General features: G+C 44.4%; 1 protein-coding gene across 2 annotated transcripts; it reads right to left on the bottom strand.

Annotated features, from left to right (window-relative positions):
- Window positions 1-762: 762 nt before the first annotated feature.
- LOC100273665 (putative calcium-binding protein CML48) lies at window positions 763-3,431 on the bottom strand. 2 transcript variants are annotated; one of them, XM_008678612.4, is made up of 6 exons: window positions 3,182-3,431; window positions 2,507-3,077; window positions 1,889-1,935; window positions 1,307-1,482; window positions 1,191-1,209; window positions 774-1,096 (listed from the first exon to the last, which is right to left on the bottom strand). In XM_008678612.4, exons 1-6 carry the CDS (start codon window positions 3,269-3,271, stop codon window positions 992-994), a joined length of 1,008 nt encoding a protein of 335 aa, XP_008676834.1. In that variant the 5' UTR covers window positions 3,272-3,431; the 3' UTR covers window positions 774-991. The 2 variants fall into 2 exon arrangements, with proteins under 2 accessions (NP_001141550.2, XP_008676834.1); NM_001148078.2 differs by having other exon boundaries at window positions 763-1,096; window positions 2,507-3,375.
- Window positions 3,432-23,149: the final 19,718 nt, after the last annotated feature.

The following is a 23,149-nucleotide window of genomic DNA, read 5'->3' as shown; positions in this document are numbered from 1 at the left end:
AGACGGACCATCCGCAGGCCTATTAGAACCGGACCGTCTGATCCGATGTAATCGTGGACCGTCCACGCTTAAAGACGGACCGTCCGCAGGCCTAACCGTCCTGTTAGAACCAGACCGTCCGATCGTGACCTGTGCTATAAATGGTGCTCAACATAATCAAGTCGTAGTACAGTGTACATGCGGGCCTTCTGTTGGCTGCGTGCGATCTACTGCACGCGCTAACACGGGCGTGGTCTCTGGCCACGACAAATCGTCTCTGCTTGACCTTTCTTTGATTTACACTTGTAAAGCAGCATGAATGCAAACCACCACACTTCGTCCTCGAGCACAAGTGTGCTGGAGCATGTGGAGCGAAGCACGACAACCTACCTCGTAGACGCAATGAAAATCGGTGTCTCCAGACTTGAGACCGATCGATATACTCGTACAAAAAACCAAGGACCGAATTTTCAGGTATTTGGTGTCTCCCGTCTTCAGTTTTTTGGGTCTCGATCGATTTTCGGTCTTTAACCAGCTCCTCTAGCCGCCAGGTGTGGCTCTCGCTTCGCTGCTCACGGTTTGGCTCTTCTCCCAGCGCTCCTTCAGCCTCAATGGCCGTTTGCAGAAATCAATCAACTTCAGCCAAAAACTGTCTAGCTCTTCGGATGAAATATGCAGTTGCATATTGTATAACTGCGAATGGGCTCCGCACCAAAAAATGTGTATTCGAGTCGCCAGAATTGTTAGCAATGCAGCCCCAACGGGGACCCATCCAGGAATACTGAAGGATGGCATATGACTTTCAATCCTTGGAAGATTTCATAGTCCAAAACGATGTAAATCCCATGAAACAAACAAATCGAGGTTATTAATGTACAAAACGAACAAGGTAGACAAGACTCAGAAACGAAGAAGAGAAAAAAAAAACCTTTCGCACAGACTAGGGGAGAGCACTCCTACTAGAACCATGGTTGATGACTACTATCAAGTTACCGAACTACATACAGCACAGCTAAGGGACGATGAAGGGGATCACCATTGACAAGAAACCATCGTATGTAAGAGTAGCCGAGCCGGTGTAGCGCGTATCCTTCTCCTTGAATTTCTCGGTTAAACCCTGCACATGACGTGAATATGTATCAGTAATTGCAACCTGTAACCCTTCTTGATTCACTCCATATATAGGCTGTAGTATCCAATCAACAAAATACCTTCACAATCATCCCACATCTACAAAAAATATATATACCCAAGTCAGGTCACATGTGCTCAGCCACTGGAACGTGGATAAGAACAGAGAGGCTGTTTCTCGCAACAAATTACTTACTCCACAAAGTTGTCAAAGTCTAGCGCGCCATTGCTGGGCACACCATTGCTGTAATTCGCTATAAGAAGCTCGATGACAGAAGGTGGAACAGCATATCCAAGGCTCCGGAGAGCCTCGGTCAGCTCACGGGAGTCGATTTTGCCGCTCCGGTCCCTGTCGTACCTGTCAAAAATTCCCTAGATGGTGCCACGGGGAAGATCAAGAAGCGGATCACCAGTTCTGAATCACGCAGCATATAGATGGTACTCCAGGTTCCAAAAATAAACAAGTGAACAAGAATAATGCTATTTCGCCTTTTGACTTCTTTCATCATTACACTACACATGATCTGAACGCCAGTTGTGCCATACAAAGAAACATGGCCTCCACTCCAATCATGCCTAAGATTATTTGTACAACGGAAGACAAGTTGATAGCGTGTCTTGGTACTTTTTTGTATACACCATTTGGTATTGTGTGTGACTTAGATGTAAAAAAACAGCGTTATGCATCACAAATTGGAGCAGTGGCACAACAAGACTGTAGCAATTGAGCAGTCTTTTTATAACTATAAGTAAACTGAGAAACCCTGCAATCACTCACCCGCCATTGCCCAAGGCAATCCCAGAGGGATACGAACTGTGTTGGCCCTGCAACGTGGAAGCATCATCAAGTCAGCAGCTTGTGTATACCAACCATTCTGACAAGGGAAATGTTATAGCCGCTTTGAAGAAAATAAATAAATAAAATGCAACAGAGGTCCCGAATAAAGGGATGAGATGAATGCTACTTTTCAGAATCTTTTACCTTAACAGAAAGAACAATTCCGCTAAATTAGAAAGGATGGCGTGCAGCGCCAACTGCTGCTTATGAGCACATATTCTAAGTTACGCATATTCTAAATTAGCATCACTGAGCATTCATATTATCTGAAGGAGCAGCAGCAACTAGCACCGTGCGATTCCAGGTTTGAGCACATATTCTAAGTTGCAGTATGAAGAGAACGATTAGAAATGAAACAAATTCAACTATCACTGTGCAACCAGAAGAATGATGGGTGGCAGGCATGCATCATTGCGAACCTGAACCTCTATATCAATTAATATTATGGTAGCGGCATCAAATTTTGCAGAGGCCGAATTATCGGGAATCCTCGATGCAACGTGCAAGAAGAGAAGGGGAGATCGATTCGAGGAGGCAGGGGGGGAGGGGGTTAGTTACCCATCCGTGACGGCGTGGAGGAGGAGGGGTCGTTGAAGAGGAACATGAGGAGGCGAACGGTGCGGACGCTGAAGCGGTGGTAGGCGGAGGAGAGCGCTCCCTGCAGCTCGCGCTCGTCGATGGCGCCGCTGCAGTCGCGGTCGGCGGCCCGGAAGGCGCGCTCGACGTCCGGGTGCGTCCCCGGCGGGAACGCGACGGGGACGAAGCCGTAGCCGGAGCCAGCGGGACCGAATCCGCCCGCCGCCTGCGAGGGCGGCGGAGGGTAGGCGGGCGGGTACCCGGCGTACGCGCCGTATGAGGAGGAGGAGGGCGGGGCGGCGGATGTAGCGGTGGGCATGTGCGGTGCCGGCGGGGCCGAGGGCGCTGGCCCTTGGCCGTACCCGCCGCCGTAGCTGTAGCTGTGGCCGTAGCGGTTGTAGTCGGACATGGTATGGGGCGGGACCGCGGGAGAGTAGAGGCGAGGCGAGGTGGCCTGGCTACTTCCTCCCTCCGTGTCGTGCTGGCCTGTCGTCGTGAGCAGGTGGGTGGGATGGGACGGGTGCCGAGCAACAGAAACGGGCCCTGCACCCTGCTGTTAAACAAAATGATCTACTGGTTCAGGAACGGAGGAATTCAGGAGCAGATGCTGCGCAAGTGCGCATGCGGTGTGACGAGTATCTATCTATCTATCCATACACTTTTTTCCATCTTATGCGTGTTGGCGCGATCTGTTTTCTTCTCCGTGTCGTCCGTCCTAGCTAGTTGAGTTGGCCATGCCGATCTCATGCACTGCACGCGTCATGGAAGCGACGTGAAGTTTCTGATCAAAACTCTCCGAGATTTGGAGAAGAACCGCGAGATGAGAAAGGGGGGAGAGGGGAAGGAAACACCCGTGACGACGACGCGTGCATGTTGTGAGCAGTCGTGCGGGCGTGAGCAACTTGGCTAAGGAACCGTCTGTCCGTACCCAACTTCGCCATCTTCCACCACGCCGCGTCGAAGCGAGCGTACGCGCTACGCGACTGCGGACAAACAAACGAGTGCGCCACCGTCGTCGTCGTCGTCAGGCTCCCACCAGCAGCCGCGGCTCTGGCTTTCCCGCGGCCGCCGATGCCCTATCACTCCACACGTTTGACTATACAAGTCGGCTGCCTTTTCACCATTTTCTACATATATGCTCAAGTAGATAGATCCGATCAAACGCTAAGGTCTGGTCTGGTTATGCGAGTCGGATCATGTTGGATTATTCGTCAGTTTTTTTTTCTTCTTTTTTTGAGTTAAGTGCCGTTTGGATGTGTTTGTTTTGGAGGAACTGAAATTTACTCCCTCCGATCGTTTTGTATTTTTAATAGATTTATACAATAATTGATGTATGTGTTTTATATATATTTAGATTTATAATCACCCATTTAAATATACACATAAAAAAGTAAGAGCCGAACGAAGGGAGTACTTAGTAATCTATTTGGCTTAGAATTTAACATTTCAATATTTTCCAAAGCTTAGATATAATAGTATTGTCTATAGTGTAAATTCTCTATTTTACATGATCTGCTGCGAATATCTTAAAGGTGTTAGCTCGTTGTTGGGGCCAATCACTCAACGAACTCTAGGGTCGACGCACAACACGTCCATGATGAGTGGTCGGACCGTATGTGACTGCAAAGAGGTCTTCGGTCTTCCGTGCAGGCGTGTGGACCGTCCGCGTGTGAGCGGCGGACCCTCCGTGAGGCGCGCAGAGCGCTTTGTAAATCTTCTGTAAAACCTATATCTCACCTCCCGTGGGGGACACTATCGGAGAGGAAGCATATTTGGGTTGTCTTTGGATCGACATGCTACCTAAGACGTCTCGAGACGATGTTGAGCCGAAGAGAGGTAAAGATTGAGGTTAGACAACTATAACTAGAGCTAAATTACTCCTACTTCTAATGCATAAGGTAGATTTGGGTTGATAGATCGATTGTTGTGTATTTCAATCGGTCGTACCCCTTCATGTATAGTAGGGGAGGAGGTCTAGACCAATTCCTAGATGATTTCCAATAGTTATCGCGAGATTTGCTAGGATAATCACGCAAGGGATAAGGGTTTCAGGCTGAATTAATTTATTCACAGACCGTTCGTGCTAATTCCAAAGTTCTAAGGCGTGGACCGTCTGGGCCACACGGCCAGACCGTCCGCCGTTCAAGTTCCAAATATAGTGCTCAACACATGCCCTCTGCCTTTTGGTGGAGCTAAGTGAGCCAAAAGCATCTGGTACAAGTTTTAATAAACTCGATGTGAGAACATCAGCCTTCTAAGGGTCTGTTTGGTTGGGTTGTGGCTGTGAAAAAAGTTGTTGTGGGCTGTGAGCTGTGGAAAAAACTGCTATAGGCTGTAAGCTGTTAAAAAGCTAAAAACCGTTTGGTGGAAACCACTAAAAGTCGTTAAAAATTATTCGATATATGTTTTCATAGTTCCATCCGAAAAGCTACTAAAAGCAGGTCTAGGGGTGTTTTCAGATTTGCACTACGAGAAAGTCGGCTTTTAGAAAAAGCTGCTTCCTAAATCCAGCCCTTTGGTTAGCTTTTGGCTTTTAGAGGGGCAAAAGCCAAAGCCAAAAGTCAAACCAAACACACCCTAAGCATCTTGACATACAATGGTATGATGTTGTTTTAGAAAATAGACATCTAATGCTTTAGGTAACTTCTCGCCTTGCAATGTTTCTAGTATGTATGCATTACCCGTGTAACTCGGTAAGGCACTTCCCAGCTTGGGGACCATTTGCCTAACTTTTAGTCCCTACTGCTCATTGGCAAGATTGCCTTCTAGACCAGATATCCGACATGGAATGACTTAGCCTTTACCTGTTTATTATAGACTTTGGCAACTATAAATTTGTATTTATCAATATTTCTTTAAGCTATTATTCTATTGTCAGTCACCTCATCAATATTATCTATCATTAAATCATGACAGTCACCGACAGATAGATTATAAAAGGAAGGACCAGGGCCCTCTTACAGGGGGTTGGCCGCGCGGGGAAGAGGACGGGACTGGCGCTCGCGTGAGGCCGCTCGCTCCCTCTCCCGCGTGGACGCTTGTAACCCCCTACTGCAAGCGCACCCGACCCGGGCGCGGGACGAACACGAAGGCCGCGGGATTTCCACCTCTCTCACGCCCATCTCCGGCTGCCTTCTTCCCCCCTTCGCGCTCGGCCTCGCGCCGACCCATCTGGGCTGGGGCACGCGGCGACATTTCACTCGTCGGCCCAGGGACCCCCCGGTCTCGAAACGCCGACACTTCTGAAAAGCCACTTCATTTTTTGAAGCCGATTGGTGAGTACCACAAATGCCTTCATGTACTTCGGCCATGGCTAATATAGCATCATCAGGGCACAAGCACCTAAGCATTACATCGCTAGGAGTTCGACGATAAAGTTCATCATTGATGAGAACATACTTAAAAGTTTTCTGCTGAATACTTATATCTACTCTAACATTAGGATCTCGTAAATGAGTGATCAGGGGTATCCTCCAATCAAGTGCATCAACTATATTATTAGCCGAATCTACTATAGTCATTACTACATCATTTCTATCAAACTGCAAATAGTCCAATCACCTCACCTAGAAGATTCGACACCTGAGCCACGGATAGTCTGGTGACCACACCCAGACAGTCCGACACATGTAGCCTCAGCCTTAAACAGTGACTATCAGATTCTTAGAAATATGGAGCTTCACTTTGTTTATCTGATAGACTGATACCTCGAAGCTTCTTGTGCCAAGCTATTAGCCCTAAGATTCTCATTTCTAAATATATGACGAATGTCAAATTCAACAAATAAACAGATTATGTTCTGACATTTTCTGAGATAACTATTCAAGGTACCATCTAAACATTGATATTCTCCCGATACTTGTTGAAACTCCAATCAGCTAGAGAACTCAAAGATAGCACCTTTTGGTGAAACAAGTACTATGCCAATACATTGTCCTTCTTTGTAAGTCGATCCATCAAAATAGAATGTCCAGGGGCTGACAATAATATAGAATCTATCTCACAAGAATCATCAATCTGATGTTCTATAACAAAATCAACTACAACCTGGTCTTTCATAGATTTCAAAGACTCTTAGGTCAAATCATATTCTATAAGTGCATAAGCCTATTTACTAATTCTTCCACTCATAATTGGGTTTTGCAACATGCATTTAATCACATCGATTTGACAAGAAATAATACCAGAGCTAGATAATAGATAATATCTAAGATTGGTGCATGCGTAAAACAAGCAAAAATATATTTTTTCAATAAAACTATAGCTTGTTTTAGCATCCACCAGTCGAGGACTTAGATAAGCTATGATATGCTTCTTCCCTTCGGTCTCCTGAGTCAAAAAATATCTAATAACCTTGTCTCTAGCTGCTATATATAACCTGAAAGGAAGTCCACTCTTTAGTGCCTTGAGCACTAGAGTTGAACACAAGTATTCGTTAATTAGATCAAAAGCATGATGTTGTTTTGCTCCAAGTGAAATCGACATTACTCTTAAGCCAAAGGATAGGATGAAAGCATCAACTTTACTGGCTAGGTTAGAAATAAACCTTTGCAAATAATTCACTTTGTCGAGAAACTTTTGCATCTCAAGTTTACAAGTAGGAGCATCCATGTTCCGAATGGCTCTGATTCGTTGGGGATCTACTTCTATGCAATGCTCATGAATTATGAACCCCAAGAACTTTCTAGTCGACACCCTAAAAACACATTTGTGTGGGTTTAATTTTAAACCATACCAGTATATCTTCTCAAATGATCGTCATAGATCGGTTAAATGAGAATTAAACTCAACCGATTTGACTACTATATCATCGATGTAGACCTCGACGATGTTCCCTAATAGTTCATGAGAAATCAAATTCATAGCTCTTTGATAAGTTTCACCTGCATTCTTTAGCCTAAAAGTCACAATAACCCACTCAAATAAACCAATAAAGTCGGGACACACAAAAGTTGTTTTAGATGCATGTTCCTCGACCACAAAGATTTGATTGTATCCGATGAAAGGGAATTAGGCTTACACCTATTTCCTAATTGATTTTGGTGGTTGAATTGCCCAACACAAATAATTGGACTAACTAGTTTGCTCTAGTCTATAAGTTCTACAGGTGCCAAAGGTTCACAATAAGTCAATAAAAAGACCAAGAAAAGGGTTCAAACAAAGAGAGCAAGGGACAACCGAAGTGTGCCCTGGTCTGGCGCACCGGACTGTTCGGTGCACCATGGGACTTCAAGCTGAACTCATCACCTTCGGGAATTTTCAGAGGCGCTTCGCTATAATTCACCGGACTGTCCGGTGTACCACCAGACAGTGTCCGGTGCCCCAAGGGAAAGAGACTCTGAACTCGCCAGCTTCGGGGATCCACTCCGCTATAATTCACCGGACTGTCCGGTGAGTCACCGGACTGTCCGGTGTAACAGCGGAGCAACGGCTACTTCGCGCGCAACGGTTGACTGCAACGCATTAAATGCGCGCCTGCGCGCGCAGAGGAGCAGAGCACGCGCGGGTGGCACACCGGACAGCCTACAGGGCCTGTCCAGTGCACCACCAGACAGCCAGGCGGACCCACAAGTCAGAGATCCAACGGTCAGAACCCAACGGCCCGGTGACGTGGCTGGCGCACCAGACAGTGTCCGGTGGCGCACCGGACTGTCCGGTGCGCCCGTCGACAGCAGCCTCCACCAACGGACAAGTTTGGCGGTTGGGGCTATAAATACCCCAACCACCCCCACATTCAAGTCATCCAAGTTTTCCACCTTCCAACTACTTACAAGAGCTAGCATTCAATACAAGACACACCAAAGAGATCAAATCCTCTCCCAACTCCACACAAAGCTTTAGTGATGAGAGAGAGTGATTTGTCGTGTTTATTTGAGCTCCTGCGCTTGGATCGCTTCTTTTCTTTCTCATTCTTTCTTACGATCAACTCAATTGTAACCGAGGCAAGAGACACCAATTGTGTGGTGGTCCTTGCAGGGAAGTTTGGTTCCCGTTTGATTGAGAAGAGAAGCTCACTCGGTCCGAGGGACCATTTGAGAGAGGGAAAGGGTTGAAAGAGACCCGGTCTTCGTGACCACCTCAACGGGGAGTAGGTTTGCAAGAACCGAACCTTGGTAAAACAAATCATCGTGTCTCGCTCTTTATTCGCTCACGATTTGTTTTGCGCCCTCTCTCTTGGACTCGTTTCTATTTCTAACGCTAACCCGGCTTGTAGTTGTGATTAAATTGTTAAATTTCAGATTCGCCCTATTCACCCCCCTCTAGGTGACTTTCGATTGGTATCAGAGCCCGGTGCTTCATTAGAGCCTAACCGCTCGAAGTGATGTTGGGAGATCACGCCAAGAAAGAGATGGGGACCGGCGAGAAGCCCACTACAAGCCACGGGAAGGCTCCATCGGGAGAGTCCTACAACAAAGGGAAGGGGAAGGAAAAGGAATCCCCTTCACACAAGTCGCGTCGGAGCGGTGACAAGAAGAAGAAGAAGATGAGGAAGGTGGTCTACTACAAGACCGACTCCTCGTCGCCATCCACCTCCAGCTCCGACACGCCGTCCGTAACTTCTAAGCGCCATGAGCACAAGAAGTTTAGTAAGATCCCCCTACGCTATCCTCGCATTCCTAAACATATGCCTTTTACTTTCCGTCCCATTAGGCAAACCATCAATGTTTGATGGTGAAGATTATGCTAGGTGGAGTGATTTGATGCGATATCACCTAACCTCACTCCACAAAAGTATATGAGTTGTTATTGAGTTTGGTGTACAGGTACCATCCGTAGGGGATGAAGATTATGATGAGGACGAAGTGGCCCAAATCCAACACTTCAACTCCCAAGCCACAACTATACTCCTCGCCTCTCTAAGTCGAGAGGAGTATAACAAGGTGCAATGGTTGAAAAGTGCTAAGGAGATTTGGGACACTCTAAAGACCGCACACGAAGGAGACGAGGTGACCAAGATCACCAAGCGGGAGACGATCGAGGGGGAGCTCGGTCGCTTCTGACTTCGCCAAGGAGAGGAGCCACAAGACATGTACAACCAGCTCAAAACCTTGGTGAACCAAGTGCGCAACCTCGGGAGCAAAAAATGGGATGACCACGAAATGGTTAAGGTTATTCTTAGATCACTTGTTTTCCTTAACCCCACTCAAGTTCAATTAATTCGTGGTAATCCTAGATATACACTAATGACTCCCGAGGAAGTAATCGGGAATTTTGTGAGCTTTGAATTAATGATCAAAGGCTCAAAGAAGATCAACGAGTTTGATGGCCCCTCCACATCCGAAGCACAACCGGTCGCATTCAAAGCGACGGAGGAGAAGAAGGAGGAGTCTACATCAAGTAGACAACCAATCGACACCTCAAAGCTCGACAATGAGGAGATGGCGCTCATCATCAAGAGCTTCCGTCAAATCCTCAAGCAAAGGAGGGGGAAAGATTACAAACCCCGCTCCAAGAAAGTTTGCTACAAGTGTGGTAAGCCCGGTCATTTTATTGCAAAATGTCCTATTTCTAGTGACAGTGACAGGGGTGACGACAAGAAGGGGAGAAGAAAGGAGAAGAAGAGGTACTACAAGAAGAAGGGCGGCGATGCCCATGTTTGTCGGGAATGGGACTCCGATGAGAGCTCCACCGACTCCTCCTCCGACGAGGACGCCGCAAATATCGCCGTCACCAAGGGTCTTCTCTTCCCCAACGTCGGCCACAAGTGCCTCATGGCAAAGGACGGCAAAAGGAAGAAGGTAAAATCAAGATCCTCCACCAAATATGAAACCTCTAGCGATGAGGATAATGCTAGTAATGAGGAGGATAACTTGCGCATTCTTTTTGCCAACCTAAACATGCAACAAAAAGAAAAATTAAATGAATTGATTAGTGCTATTCATGAGAAGGATGATCTCTTGGACACCCAAGAGGACTTCCTTATTAAAGAAAATAAGAAGCATGTTAAGGTTAAAAATGCTTATGCTCTAGAAGTAGAAAAATGTGAAAAACTATCTAGTGAGCTAAGCACTTGCCATGAGACCATTGACAACCTTAGAAATGAGAATGCTAGTTTAATTGCTAAGGTTGATTCAAATGCTTGTGATGTTTCAATTCCCAATCTTAGAAATGATAATGTTGATTTGCTTGCTAAGATTGAAGAATTGAATATTTCTCTTGCTAGCCTTAGTATTGAAAATGAAAAATTGCTTGCTAAGGCTAAAGAATTAGATGTTTGCAATGCTTCCATTTCCAACCTTAGAAGTAAAAATGATATATTGCAAGCTAAGGTTGTAGAATTAAAATCTTGCAAACCCTCTACATCTACCGTTGAGCATACTTCCATTTGTACTAAATGTAGAGACATTAATGTTGATGCTATTCATGATCACATGGCTTTAATTAAACAACAAAATGATCACATAGCTCAACTTAATGCTAAGATTAGTGAGCATGACTTAGAAAACGAAAAATTTAAGTTTGCTAGAAGCATGCTCTATAGTGGGAGACGCCCTAGCATAAAGGATGGCATTGGCTTCCAAAAGGGAGACAATGTCAAACTTAATGCCCCTCCTAAGAAATTATCCAACTTTGTTAAGGGCAAGGCTCCCATGCCTCAGGATAACGAGGCTTACATTTTGTACCCTGTTGGTTATCCCAAGGACAAGATTAGGAGAATTCACTCTAGGAAGTCTCGCTCTGGCCCTAATCATGCTTTTATGTATAAGGGTGAGACATCTAGCTCTAGGCAATCAACCCGTGCTAAATTGCCTAAGAAGAAAACTCCTAGTGCATCAAATGATTCCAACTTTTCATTTAAAACTTTTGATGCATCCTATGTTTTAACTAACAAATCCGGCAAAGTAGTTGCCAAGTATGTTGGGGGCAAACACAAAGGATCAAAGACTTGTGTTTGGGTACCCAAAGTTCTTGTGTCTAATGCCAAAGGACCCAAAACCATTTGGGTACCTAAAGTCAAGAACTAAACTTGTTTTGTAGGTTTATGCATCCGGGGCTCAAGTTGGATCATCGATAGTGGGTGCACAAACCATATGACAGGGGAGAAGAAGATGTTCTCCTCCTATGAGAAAAACCAAGATCCCCAACGAGCAATCACATTCGGGGATGGAAACCAAGGTTTGGTCAAAGGATTGGGTAAAATTGCTATATCACCTGACCATTCCAATTCCAATGTTTTTCTTGTAGATTCCTTAGATTACAATTTGCTTTCCGTTTCTCAATTATGCAAAATGGGCTACAATTGTCTTTTCACAGATGTAGGTGTTACTGTCTTTAGAAGGAGTGATGATTCAATAGCATTTAAGAGAGTGTTAGAGGGTCAGCTATACTTAGTAGATTTTGATAGAGCTGAACTCGACACTTGCCTAATTGCTAAGACTAACATGGGCTGGCTCTGGCACCGCCGACTAGCACATGTTGGAATGAAGAATCTTCACAAACTTCTAAAGGGAGAACACATTTTGGGACTAACAAATGTTCATTTTGAGAAAGACAGGATTTGTAGCGCATGTCAAGCAGGGAAGCAAGTTGGTGTTCATCATCCACATAATAACATCATGACGACTGACGGACCACTCGAGCTCCTACACATGGATCTATTCGGCCCGACAGCTTACATAAGCATCGGCGGGAGTAAGTACTATTTAGTTATTATTGATGATTATTCTTGCTTCACTTGGGTGTTCTTTTTACAGGAAAAATCTCATACCCAAGAGACCTTAAAGGGATTCTTGAGACGGGCTCAAAATGAGTTCGGCTTAAGGATCAAGAAAATAAGAAGCGACAATGGAACGGAGTTCAAGAACTCTCAAATTGAAGGCTTCCTTGAGGAGGAGGGCATCAAGCATGAGTTCTCTTCTCCCTACACGCCACAACAAAATGGTGTAGTGGAGAGGAAGAACCGAACTCTATTAGACATGGCAAGGACCATGCTTGATGAGTACAAGACTTCGGATCGGTTTTGGGCCGAGGCGATCAACACCGCCTGCTACGCCATCAACCGGTTGTATCTACACCGAATCCTCAAGAAGACATCATATGAACTCCTAATCGGTAAAAAGCCCAATATTTCATATTTTAGAGTCTTTGGTAGCAAATGCTTTATACTTGTTAAAAGAGGTAGAAAATCTAAATTTGCTCCTAAGACTGTAGAAGGCTTTTTACTAGGATATGATTCAAACACAAGGGCATATAGAGTCTTTAACAAGTCCTCTGGACAAGTTGAAGTTTCTTGTGACGTTGTGTTTGATGAGACTAACGGCTCTCAAGTAGAGCAAGTTGATCTTGATGAGATAGGTGATGAAGAGGCTCCATGCATCGCGCTTAGGAACATGTCCATTGGGGATGTGTGTCCTAAGGAATCCAAAGAGCCTCCAAATGCACAAGAGCAACCATCCTCCTCCACGCAAGCATCTCCACCAACTCAAAGTGAGGATGAGGCTCAAGTTGATGAAGGAGAAGATCAAAGAGATGAGCCACCTCAATATGACGGCAATGATCAAGGGGGAGATGCAAATGATCAAGACAAGGAGGATGAAGAACCAAGGCCGCCACACCCAAGAGTCCACCAAGCAACCCAACGAGATCACCCCATCGACACCATCCTCGGCGACATTCATAAGGGGGTAACCACTAGATCTCGTGTTGCACATTTTTGTGAGCATTACTCTTTTGTTTCCTCTATTGAGCCAGACAGGGTAAAGGAAGCACTCCAAGATTTGGATTGGGTGGTGGCGATGCAAGAGGAGCTCAACAACTTCACTAGGAACAAGGTATGGCATTTGGTTCCACGTCCTAATCAAATTGTTGTAGGAACCAAGTGGGTTTTCCGCAACAAGCAAGACGAGCATGGTGTGGTGACAAGGAACAAAGCCCGACTTGTGGCCAAGGGATACTCACAAGTCGAAAGTTTGGATTTCGGTGAAACCTATGCACCCGTAGCTAGGCTTGAGTCAATTCGTATATTACTTGCCTATGCTACTTACCATGGCTTTAAGCTCTACCAAATGGACGTGAAAAGTGCCTTCCTCAATGGACCAATCAAGGAAGAGGTCCATGTTGAGCAACCTCCTGGCTTTGAAGATAGTAAGTACCCTAACCATGTTTACAAACTCTCTAAGGCGCTTTATGGGCTCAAGCAAGCCCCAAGAGCATGGTATGAATGCCTAAGAGATTTTCTTATCACTAATGGCTTCATAGTCGGAAAGGCCGATCCAACTTTATTTACTAAAACTCTTGACAATGATTTGTTTGTATGCCAAATCTATGTTGATGATATTATATTTGGGTCTACTAACGAATCTACTTGTGAGGAATTTAGTAGGATCATGACACAAAAATTTGAGATGTCTATGATGGGGGAGTTAAAGTATTTATTGGGATTTCAAGTGAAGCAACTCCAAGAGGGCACCTTCATTAGCCAAACGAAGTATATTCAAGACATTCTAAACAAGTTTGGGATGAAGGATGCCAAGCCCATCAAGACACCCATGGGAACCAATGGACATCTCGACCTCGACACGGGAGGTAAATCCGTAGATCAAAAGGTATACCGGTCGATGATAGGCTCTTTACTCTATTTATGTGCATCTCGACCGGACATTATGCTTTCCGTATGCATGTGTGCAAGATTCCAAGCCGACCCTAAGGAAGCTCACCTTACGGCCGTAAAACGAATCTTGAGATATTTGGTTTTTACTCCTAAGTTTGGGATTTGGTATCCTAGGGGATCCACTTTTGATTTAATTGGTTATTCGGATGCCGATTGGGCGGGGTGTAAAATTAATAGAAAGAGCACATCGGGGACTTGCCAGTTCTTGGGAAGATCCCTGGTGTCTTGGGCTTCAAAGAAGCAAAATTCCGTAGCTCTTTCTACCGCCGAAGCCGAGTATATTGCCGCAGGACATTGTTGCGCGCAACTACTTTGGATGAGGCAAACCCTTAGGGACTATGGTTACAAATTAACCAAAGTTCCTCTTCTATGTGATAATGAGAGTGCAATCCGCATGGCGGATAATCCCGTTGATCATAGCCGCACTAAACACATAGCCATTCGGTATCATTTTCTAAGGGATCACCAACAAAAGGGAGATATCGAGATTGCATATATTAACACTAAAGATCAATTAGCCGATATCTTTACCAAGCCACTAGATGAACAAACCTTTAACAAACTTAGGCATGAGCTAAATATTATTGATTCTAAGAATTTCTTTTGATGTCTTGCATACATAGCTCATTAATATACCTTTGATCATGTCTCTTTCATGTGCTATGACTAATGTGTTTTCAAGTGAATTTCAAAACAAGTCATAGGTGTATTGAAAGGGAATTGGAGTCTTCGGCGAAGACAAAAGGCTTCCACTCCACTCCATGTCTCATCCTTCGCCGTCGCTCCGAGCAACTCTTCGTCTTTGGTATAATCTTCACTCATATGTTATTTACCAAAGGGGGAGAAAGTAGTTTAGAAGGGCTCTAATGATTCCGTTTTTGGCGATTTATGCCAAAGGGGGAGAGAGCATGAGCCAAAAGCAAAAGGACCGCACCACCACCAATTTCAAATTTTAGTCTTTCAATTTGGTCTTAAAGAAGTATTTTCAAATTGGTATCTTATTTGTGATATAATTTCAAATTGGTATACCCTCTTCAAAATTAACATCAAAACCCTCTTGAACACTAAGAGGAGGATTTCATTAAGGGGGAGTTTTGTTTAAGTCAAAGGAAAAGCATTTGAAACAGGGGGAGAAAATTTCAAATCTTGTAAATGCTTCTCAAGAATCTTATTCATTTACCTTTGACTCTTTGCAAAAGACTTTGAAAAGAATTTCCAAAACCTTTTGCAAAAACAAAACATGTGGTGCAAGCGTGGTCCAAAATGTTAAAATAGAAAAAGAATCAATCCATGCATATCTTATGATTTTTTATTGGCTCAATTCTAAGTAACCTTTGCACTTACAATTATGCAAACTAGTTCAATTATGCACTTCTATATTTGCTTTGGTCTGTGTTGGCATCAATCACCAAAAATGGGGAGATTGAAAGGGAATTAGGCTTACACCTATTTCCTAATTGATTTTGGTGGTTGAATTGCCCAACACAAATAATTGGACTAACTAGTTTGCTCTAGTCTATAAGTTCTACAGGTGCCAAAGGTTCACAATAAGTCAATAAAAAGACCAAGAAAAGGGTTCAAACAAAGAGAGCAAGGGACAACCGAAGTGTGCCCTGGTCTGGCACACCGGACTGTCCGGTGTGCCACCGGACAGTGTCCGGTGCACCAGGGGACTTCAAGATAAACTCATCACCTTCGGGAATTTTTAGAGGCGCTTCGCTATAATTCACCGGACTGTCCGGTGTACCACCGGACAGTGTCCGGTGCCCCAAGGGAAAGCGACTCTGAACTCGCCAGCTTCGGGAATCCGCTCCGCTATAATTCACCGGACTGTGTCCGGTGCACACCGGACTGTCCGGTGTAACAGCGGAGCAACGGCTACTTCACGCGCAACGGTCGACTGCAACGCATTAAATGCGCGCCTGCGCGCGCAGAGGAGTAGAGCACGTGCGGGTGGCACACCGGACAACCTACAGGGCCTGTCCGGTGCACCACCGGACAGCCAGGCGGACCCACAAGTCAGAGCTCCAACGGTCGGAACCCAACGGCCCGGTGACGTGGCTGGCGCACCGGACAGTGTCCGGTGGCGCACCGGACTGTCCAGTGCGCCCGTCGACAGCAGCCTCCACCAACAGACAAGTTTGGTGGTTGGGGCTATAAATACCCCAACCACCCCCACATTCAAGTCATCCAAGTTTTCCACCTTCCAACTACTTACAAGAGCTAGCATTCAATACAAGACACACCAAAGAGATCAAATCCTCTCCCAACTCCACACAAAGCTTTAGTGATTAGAGAGAGTGATTTGTCGTGTTCATTTGAGCTCTTGCGCTTGGATCACTTCTTTTCTTTCTCATTCTTTCTTGCGATCAACTCAATTGTAACCGAGGCAAGAGACACCAATTGTGTGGTGGTCCTTGCGGGGAAGTTTGGTTCCCGTTTGATTGAGAAGAGAAGCTCACTCGGTCCGAGGGACCGTTTGAGAGAGGGAAAGGGTTGAAAGAGACCCGGTCTTCGTGACCACCTCAACGGGGAGTAGGTTTGCAAGAACCGAACCTCGGTAAAACAAATCATCGTGTCTCGCTCTTTATTCGCTCATGATTTGTTTTGCGCCCTCTCTCTCGGACTCGTTTCGATTTCTAACGCTAACCCGGCTTGTAGTTGTGATTAAATTGTTAAATTTCAGATTCGCCCTATTCACCCCCCTCTAGGCGACTTTCATCCGACATTACCACAAGAAAACTAATAACTCTATTACTAGATGCTTAGTGATTAAGATGTCAGCTATAGGCATAGGGTATTCATCTTTAGGGGTCACTCTATTTAAATTTCGAAAATCAATACATACCCTGAGTTTGCCGGAATCCTTCTTTCCATTGGCACAATTCTTTGAGACCCAGTCAACATGCCTGCAAGGCCTGATAAAACCAGCTTCAAAGGGTCTATTAATTTCATCCTTGATCATTAGGCATAAATCCGGACGAAATGGTCATGGTTTTTGCTTGAATAGCCAGAAATCTGGGCTTAAATGGTAACTGATGTTCAACTAACTCTCGACTTAGACATGACATTTCACTATAACTCCAAGTAAAACAATCAGCAAACTCATGTAATAAACCGATCATTTTCTCCATAGAATTGGATTTTAGGTTTTTGTTTACGAAAGTCAGCCTTGGAGAACTACTATCTCCTATGTCAACCTTCTCTAAAGAATTGGCCGAAGTAAACCCTTGTCCTAATTTGTCCAAATCCCTAAACTTCTCTATTACATATAAATTAGAGGAGTGTTACTCTTTGCTCATGACCGGATGGTCCACAAACCAAGATGGTCTGGTAGTACAGCATGCTCTCTGTTTCCTCTCTGCGAGATATTGAATCGTCCGACCTTAAGGCCTAGACTGTCCGTGATATCGACAGTAGCCTAATTTTCTTCTTTTGGAACATGAATTATATTTCACTTAGGATTTAGCCAATATTCCATCGGCGCTAACATTAAAGTGGTGAAACCTTCTTTACAAACACTTATGAATTGATAATCTAAAAAATCTACCTCCGTTAAATATTTTGCAGAATCATATGTCTATAAAATAGGGGCATCGACCATAGCCATGCAAGCCGATGCATCCACATGCACTGTTTCGATACCATCACCGACCCATTATATTAACATCTGGTGCAAAGTAGAAGGTATACATTGATTGGCATGTATCCAATCTCTTCATAAAATTACACTATAATTGCTTTCTACTTCGGTGACGAAGAATGTTGTGGACATGGTTTTGATCCCTTTGGTTAGTTCAACGGACGTCACACCTTTGGCCTCGTTTGGACTGACGCTCCCAACACTACTAAGAGTTATGTTGGTCCTTGTTGGGGGCCTTCTTCTGCGTCGAAGGTCCTCTAAGCAAAAACACCTTTGACAGGACAATATGCACGCAGACATAGCATGAAGGTATATGCCGAAGCTACAACCCAGAAAGCTTCGGCATAATGACGCGCCTTGAGACGAAGGGCGGCACCGACTTAAAGAGGAAAAGACCGTTCGGTCCCTGATAATTTGTGTCATGTTTGTAATTTGTTATCAGGGACATAAATGTAATTTTGACCGGGCTGCGTCCCGTGCTTATAAATAGGTGAATATTAACCATGTACTGTTCACGCTGACTTGTATTCACTTGCACGTCACACCTGGATTTTCGCCTTCTGTCAAGCCGAAGGTATAAATGTAATTCAATATTGTTCATGTTTATTCATGATGATATAATAAAGATATACTAATGATGTCATATGATTATTCATGTTATTTCCCATGTTTCATATGCTTCTACTTTTATTATTATATACTGAGATGATGAAGGTACGTCCTTCATAACCTTCGTCTGAAGATCATTATATCCTAAGGGAGATAATGCTTCGAAGGATGAAGGTCTTTAACCATTAATGTTTCGTGTTGCCTTGTTCTTAACTCATAGCATTTGAGAACAAGTCCCCAACATTGGCGCCCACCTCCGGTGAACTCATTTCCACTGTTGAGACGATGGCTTCGTTCAACAACCAAGCTGTAGCACCTTCGGTCACAAAGCTGGTGCTCCCAATCACGGGCGGTTCAAGTGCAGAGCCAGCCAACAAAAAGCAGAAGAAGGAAGCACAGAGAAGAGTGTAGCATGTTGGGGTGCAAGGACCCTTCGTTAGGTCCATGTGGTCCCATATCCCAATCACCTTCTCTCAGGAGGATCTTCAGCTAAAAGACTATCCTCACAATGATGCTATGGTCATATCTTGTGTCATCAAGGGATTTCTGGTCCATAATGTTCTGGTTGACACAAGCAGTGCAGCAGACATTATATTTGCAAAGGCTTTCAGGCAGATGCAAGAACCAGAGGACAAGATTCATGATGCTACACACCCTCTTTGTGGCTTAGGAGAACGGTAGATTGTGGCACTTGGCAAAATCACAATGTTAGTTACCTTCGGTTATATCCACAACACAAGAACTGAGCAAGTTGTTTTTGACATTGTCGACATGGAATACCCGTACAATGCAATCATTGGTCGAGGAACACTTAATGCCTTCGAAGCAATACTTCATCCAGCATACTTATGCATGAAGATACCTTCGGAACAAGGGCCCAATGTTGTCCATGGAAGTCAAGAAGCTGTTAGAAGGGCTGAAGGGAGTTGGACAGATTCAAAGGCAATACACAACATAGATGGAGCCGAAGCTTGTCAATAATACAAACACAAAAGAGAGAAGGGTGCTTCGGCAGATCAGCCGAAGCCTATGCTCTTATGTGAAGATATAGCAGATCAAAGGGTACTGCTGGGGTCTCAGCTATCTGATGAGCAGGAAAAAACTTTGATAAGATTTTTGTTCAACAACAAAGATGTCTTCACTTGGACAGTCAATGATCTTTGTGGTGTCAACAGAGATGTCATCGAGCATTCACTTAATGTGGATCCATCTTTCAGGCCAAGGAAGCAAAGACTTCAGAAGATGCCTGATGATAAAGCTGAAGGTGCTCGGAACGAAGTAAAGAGACTCCCTAGTGCTGGTGTTATCAGAGAAGTAACATATCCAGAATGGCTAGCCAACACTGTTATGGTGAAGAAGGCTAATGGCAAATGGAGAATGTGTATTGATTTCACATATCTCAACAAAGCATGCCCAAAGGATGAGTTCCCATTACCAAGAATAGACTCCCTTGTAGATGCAGCAGCTTCTTCGGAGCTCATGAGTCTACTGGACTGCTACTCAGGCTATCATCAAATTTGGATGAAGAAGGAAGATGAGCCAAAGACTAGCTTCATAACTCCTAGTGGCACTTATTTCTACCTTCGGATGCCTGAGGGGCTCAAGAATGCTGGAGGAAGCTTCAGTAGAATGACAGCCAAGGTCCTTCATTCTCAAATAGGCAGGAATGTGCTGACTTATGTTGATGATATCATAGTAAAGAGCACAAAGCAAGAGAATCATATTGCTGACTTGCAGGAGACATTTGCCAATTTCAGGCAAGCTGGTCTGAAATTAAATCCAGATAAGTGTGTTTTTGGAGTAAAGAATGGCAAGTTCCTTGGTTGTCTAGTACAAACGAAGGGAATCAAAGCTAATCAAAATACGATCGAAGCTATCCTTCAGATGGAGCCGCCAAATACGAAGAAAGGGGCCCAACGGTTGGCAGGAAGGCTGGCATCGTTAAATAGATTTATATCCAGATCAACAGAAAGGAATGTACCATTCTTTGAAATATTGAAGTCAGCCGAAGTTTTCCAATGGGGTCTGGCTCAGCAAAGGGCTTTCGAAGAGTTAAAGCAATACTTGATCGACTTGACAACACTAACTCCACCTTCGCTAGAGGCTCCATTGCTCTTATATGTAGCAGCCTCTCACTCTGCAGTCAGTGCAGCACTTGTACAGGAGAAGCAAGACGGCCAAGTCAAAAAACAAGAACCAGTATATTTTGTCTCCGAAGTTCTAAGCTTATCAAAGAAAAATTATACAGAGTTGGAGAAGGTGTTATATGCTGTATTGATGCCCTCAAGGAAGCTTCGGCATTATTTTCAAGCATATCATATAATTGTTCCTTGGTCACAACCTCTGAAGGACATAATGAGGAATAGCGAAGCTACTGGGAGGATCGGAAAATGGGCTGCTGAGCTCAATGAATTCTCTATTGATTATGTTCACAGATCCTCAATTCAGTCTCAGGCCTTAGCAGACTTCATTGCTGATTGGACGCCAGGGGCTCAGGAAGAAGTAACAAAAGACGCCGAAGCCTGGACAGTCTTCTGTGATGGTTCTTGGGGAACCTTCGGCGCAGGAGCAGTCGTTGTTCTAGTAGCGCCCTCTAAAGTCAGAACATGCTATGCAGCAAGGCTGGACTTTAGTTGTACAAATAACATTGCTGAAGACGAAGCCCTCTTGTTGGGGCTTCGGACGCTAAAGGCAATGGGAATAAGAAGGGTGATCCTTAAAACTGACTCCCAAGTCATCTCTGGCCATGTAGATAAAAGCAGCAAGGCAAGGGATCCGAAGCTTGAAAAATATTTGGACACAGTCCGAAGGTTGGAGGCCTCTTTCGAAGGTTTTTCTGTAAAAAATATTCCAAGAGGGGAAAATGAGCATGCAGATTTACTAGCTAAGTCAGCAGCATAGGGGTCCCTCTACCTTCGGAAGTTTTCTTTGAGACAATAAAAGCACCTTCTGTTGAACTTATGGAAAGAGCAGTGCTCGCAATATCACATGTACATAGTGAAGATTGGAGGACTGAAATCATATCTTTCCTCCAAGGTAACTATCTTTCGGATGACGAAGTTTATAATAAAAGAATGGAAGCAAGGACAAGACCATATGTCATGATAGAAGGGGAGTTATACAAACATGGAGTTTGTTCTCCACTTATGAAGTGTTTATCCAGAACCGAAGGTATAAAGCTAATGAAGGAAATACATGCAGGTTTGTGTGGATCTCACATTGGGTCTAGACCTTTGCTGGGAAAGGTTTTTAGATAAGGAATTTATTGCCCGAAGGCAGCTTCGGATGCAGCAGATCTGGTTCAAAAGTGAGAAAATTGTCAGAAATGTGCAAGAGACCAGAAACAACCTTCGTCACTAACTCAGTTAATACAACCAACCTAGCCATTGCAAAGATGGGGCCTAGATTTGTTGGGTCCACTCCCACTAGCACAGGGCAACTTGAAGTATGCTGTAGTGGCAGTAGAATATTTTTCCAAGTGGATTGAGGTGAAACCCTTAGCTACAATAACTTTGGTCACAGTCCAAAAATTCTTCTGGCAAAGTATTGTTTGTCGCTTCGGTGCGCCAAAGGCAATAACCATGGACAATGGTACACATATTGATGCCGAAGTATTCAAAGACTTTTGTGACTGAATTGGTACGAAGATTCATTTTGCATCAGTCAGACATCCAGAATCAAATGGGTTGGTAGAAAGAGCAAATGGTATTATAATGACAGGAATAATGAAACTAATCTTCAACCAGCCAGAGGAAAGTGGCCAGACGGGCTGATTAAGGTGGTGTGGAGCCACAACACAGCTGCATCAAGGTCAACAGGATTTACACCCTTCAAGCTCTTATTTGGTGACGAAGCAATAACTCCAGAAGAGGCAAAGGCAGAGTCAATAAGAACAATAGCTTCGGCAGAAGACGAAGCTAATTATCAAGTAACAAAAGATACTATAGAAGGGACCAGACTTTAGGCTATAGAGCACATCAATAAATATCAGGCCGAAACAATAAAATGGCGTGACAGAAAAGTTCAATTGAAAAATATCAAGCCAGGACATCTGGTGCTTCGGAGAGTGGCCAATCCAGACATACTGGGCAAGTTGCAACTGAAGTGGGAAGGTCCTTTTCTGGTAGTATCTTCGTCAAGGCCTGGTTATTATAGATTGAAGGATATGGACGGCAACGACATACACAGATCTTGGAATGTGGATGAGCTTCGGCGATACTATGTGTAATATGATGTAATCTTTTTTCATTTTTTTCTATGGCACCCTTTTCCTTTCAAGAGGGGAGAAAGGTTTTTAATGGGGCCATAGTTTGTAATTTTTCACTTATTTAACCCTACGAGGGGAGAATCCCCCAAAAGATGTAATATGTAAATCTGAGCATGCACCATCGAGTGCAAAAAAGAAAAACAGGAAGAAGCTCAAAAGACGTCCCCAAGAGGATGCAGAGCATGATGAAGCTGCAAAAAGTCGTTCCTAAGGGAGCGCAGAGTAAGTTTTCTGCTCAAAAGTCGTTCCTAAGGGAATGCAGAGCCAAAAGCATGATGAAGCTGCAAAAAAAAGTCGTTCCCAAGGGAGCGCAGCGTAAGTTTTCTGCTCAAAAGTCGTTCCGAAGGGAATGCACAGCCAAATACCACCGAAATATAAGGTGAAGAAGTTCAAAAGTCGTTCCTAAGGGGATGCAGAGCTTATATGCCACCGAAATAGAAGGTGAAGAAGCACAAAAGTCGTTCCTAAGGGGATGCAGAGTCTGGGTGTGGCTTC

The sequence above is a fragment of the Zea mays genome, chromosome 4 (genome assembly GCF_902167145.1).
Source record: "Zea mays cultivar B73 chromosome 4, Zm-B73-REFERENCE-NAM-5.0, whole genome shotgun sequence".
Classification (NCBI taxonomy): Eukaryota; Viridiplantae; Streptophyta; class Magnoliopsida; order Poales; family Poaceae; genus Zea; species Zea mays.
The sequence above is the reverse complement of the archived record's forward strand: the minus strand, read 5'-3'. Positions and strand labels throughout refer to the sequence as shown.

Excerpts from the sequence above, each read along its gene's own strand:
- LOC100273665 (XM_008678612.4), bottom strand. The coding sequence starts at position 3,271 with ATGAGATCGGCATGGCCAACTCAACTAGCTAGGACGGACGACACGGAG. Across the intron at positions 3,078-3,181 it reads CGCATAAGATGGAAAAAAGT|CAGGGTGCAGGGCCCGTTTC; the intron begins GTATGGATAGAT and ends TTTGTTTAACAG. Across the intron at positions 1,936-2,506 it reads CTCCACGCCGTCACGGATGG|GGCCAACACAGTTCGTATCC; the intron begins GTAACTAACCCC and ends TCCACGTTGCAG.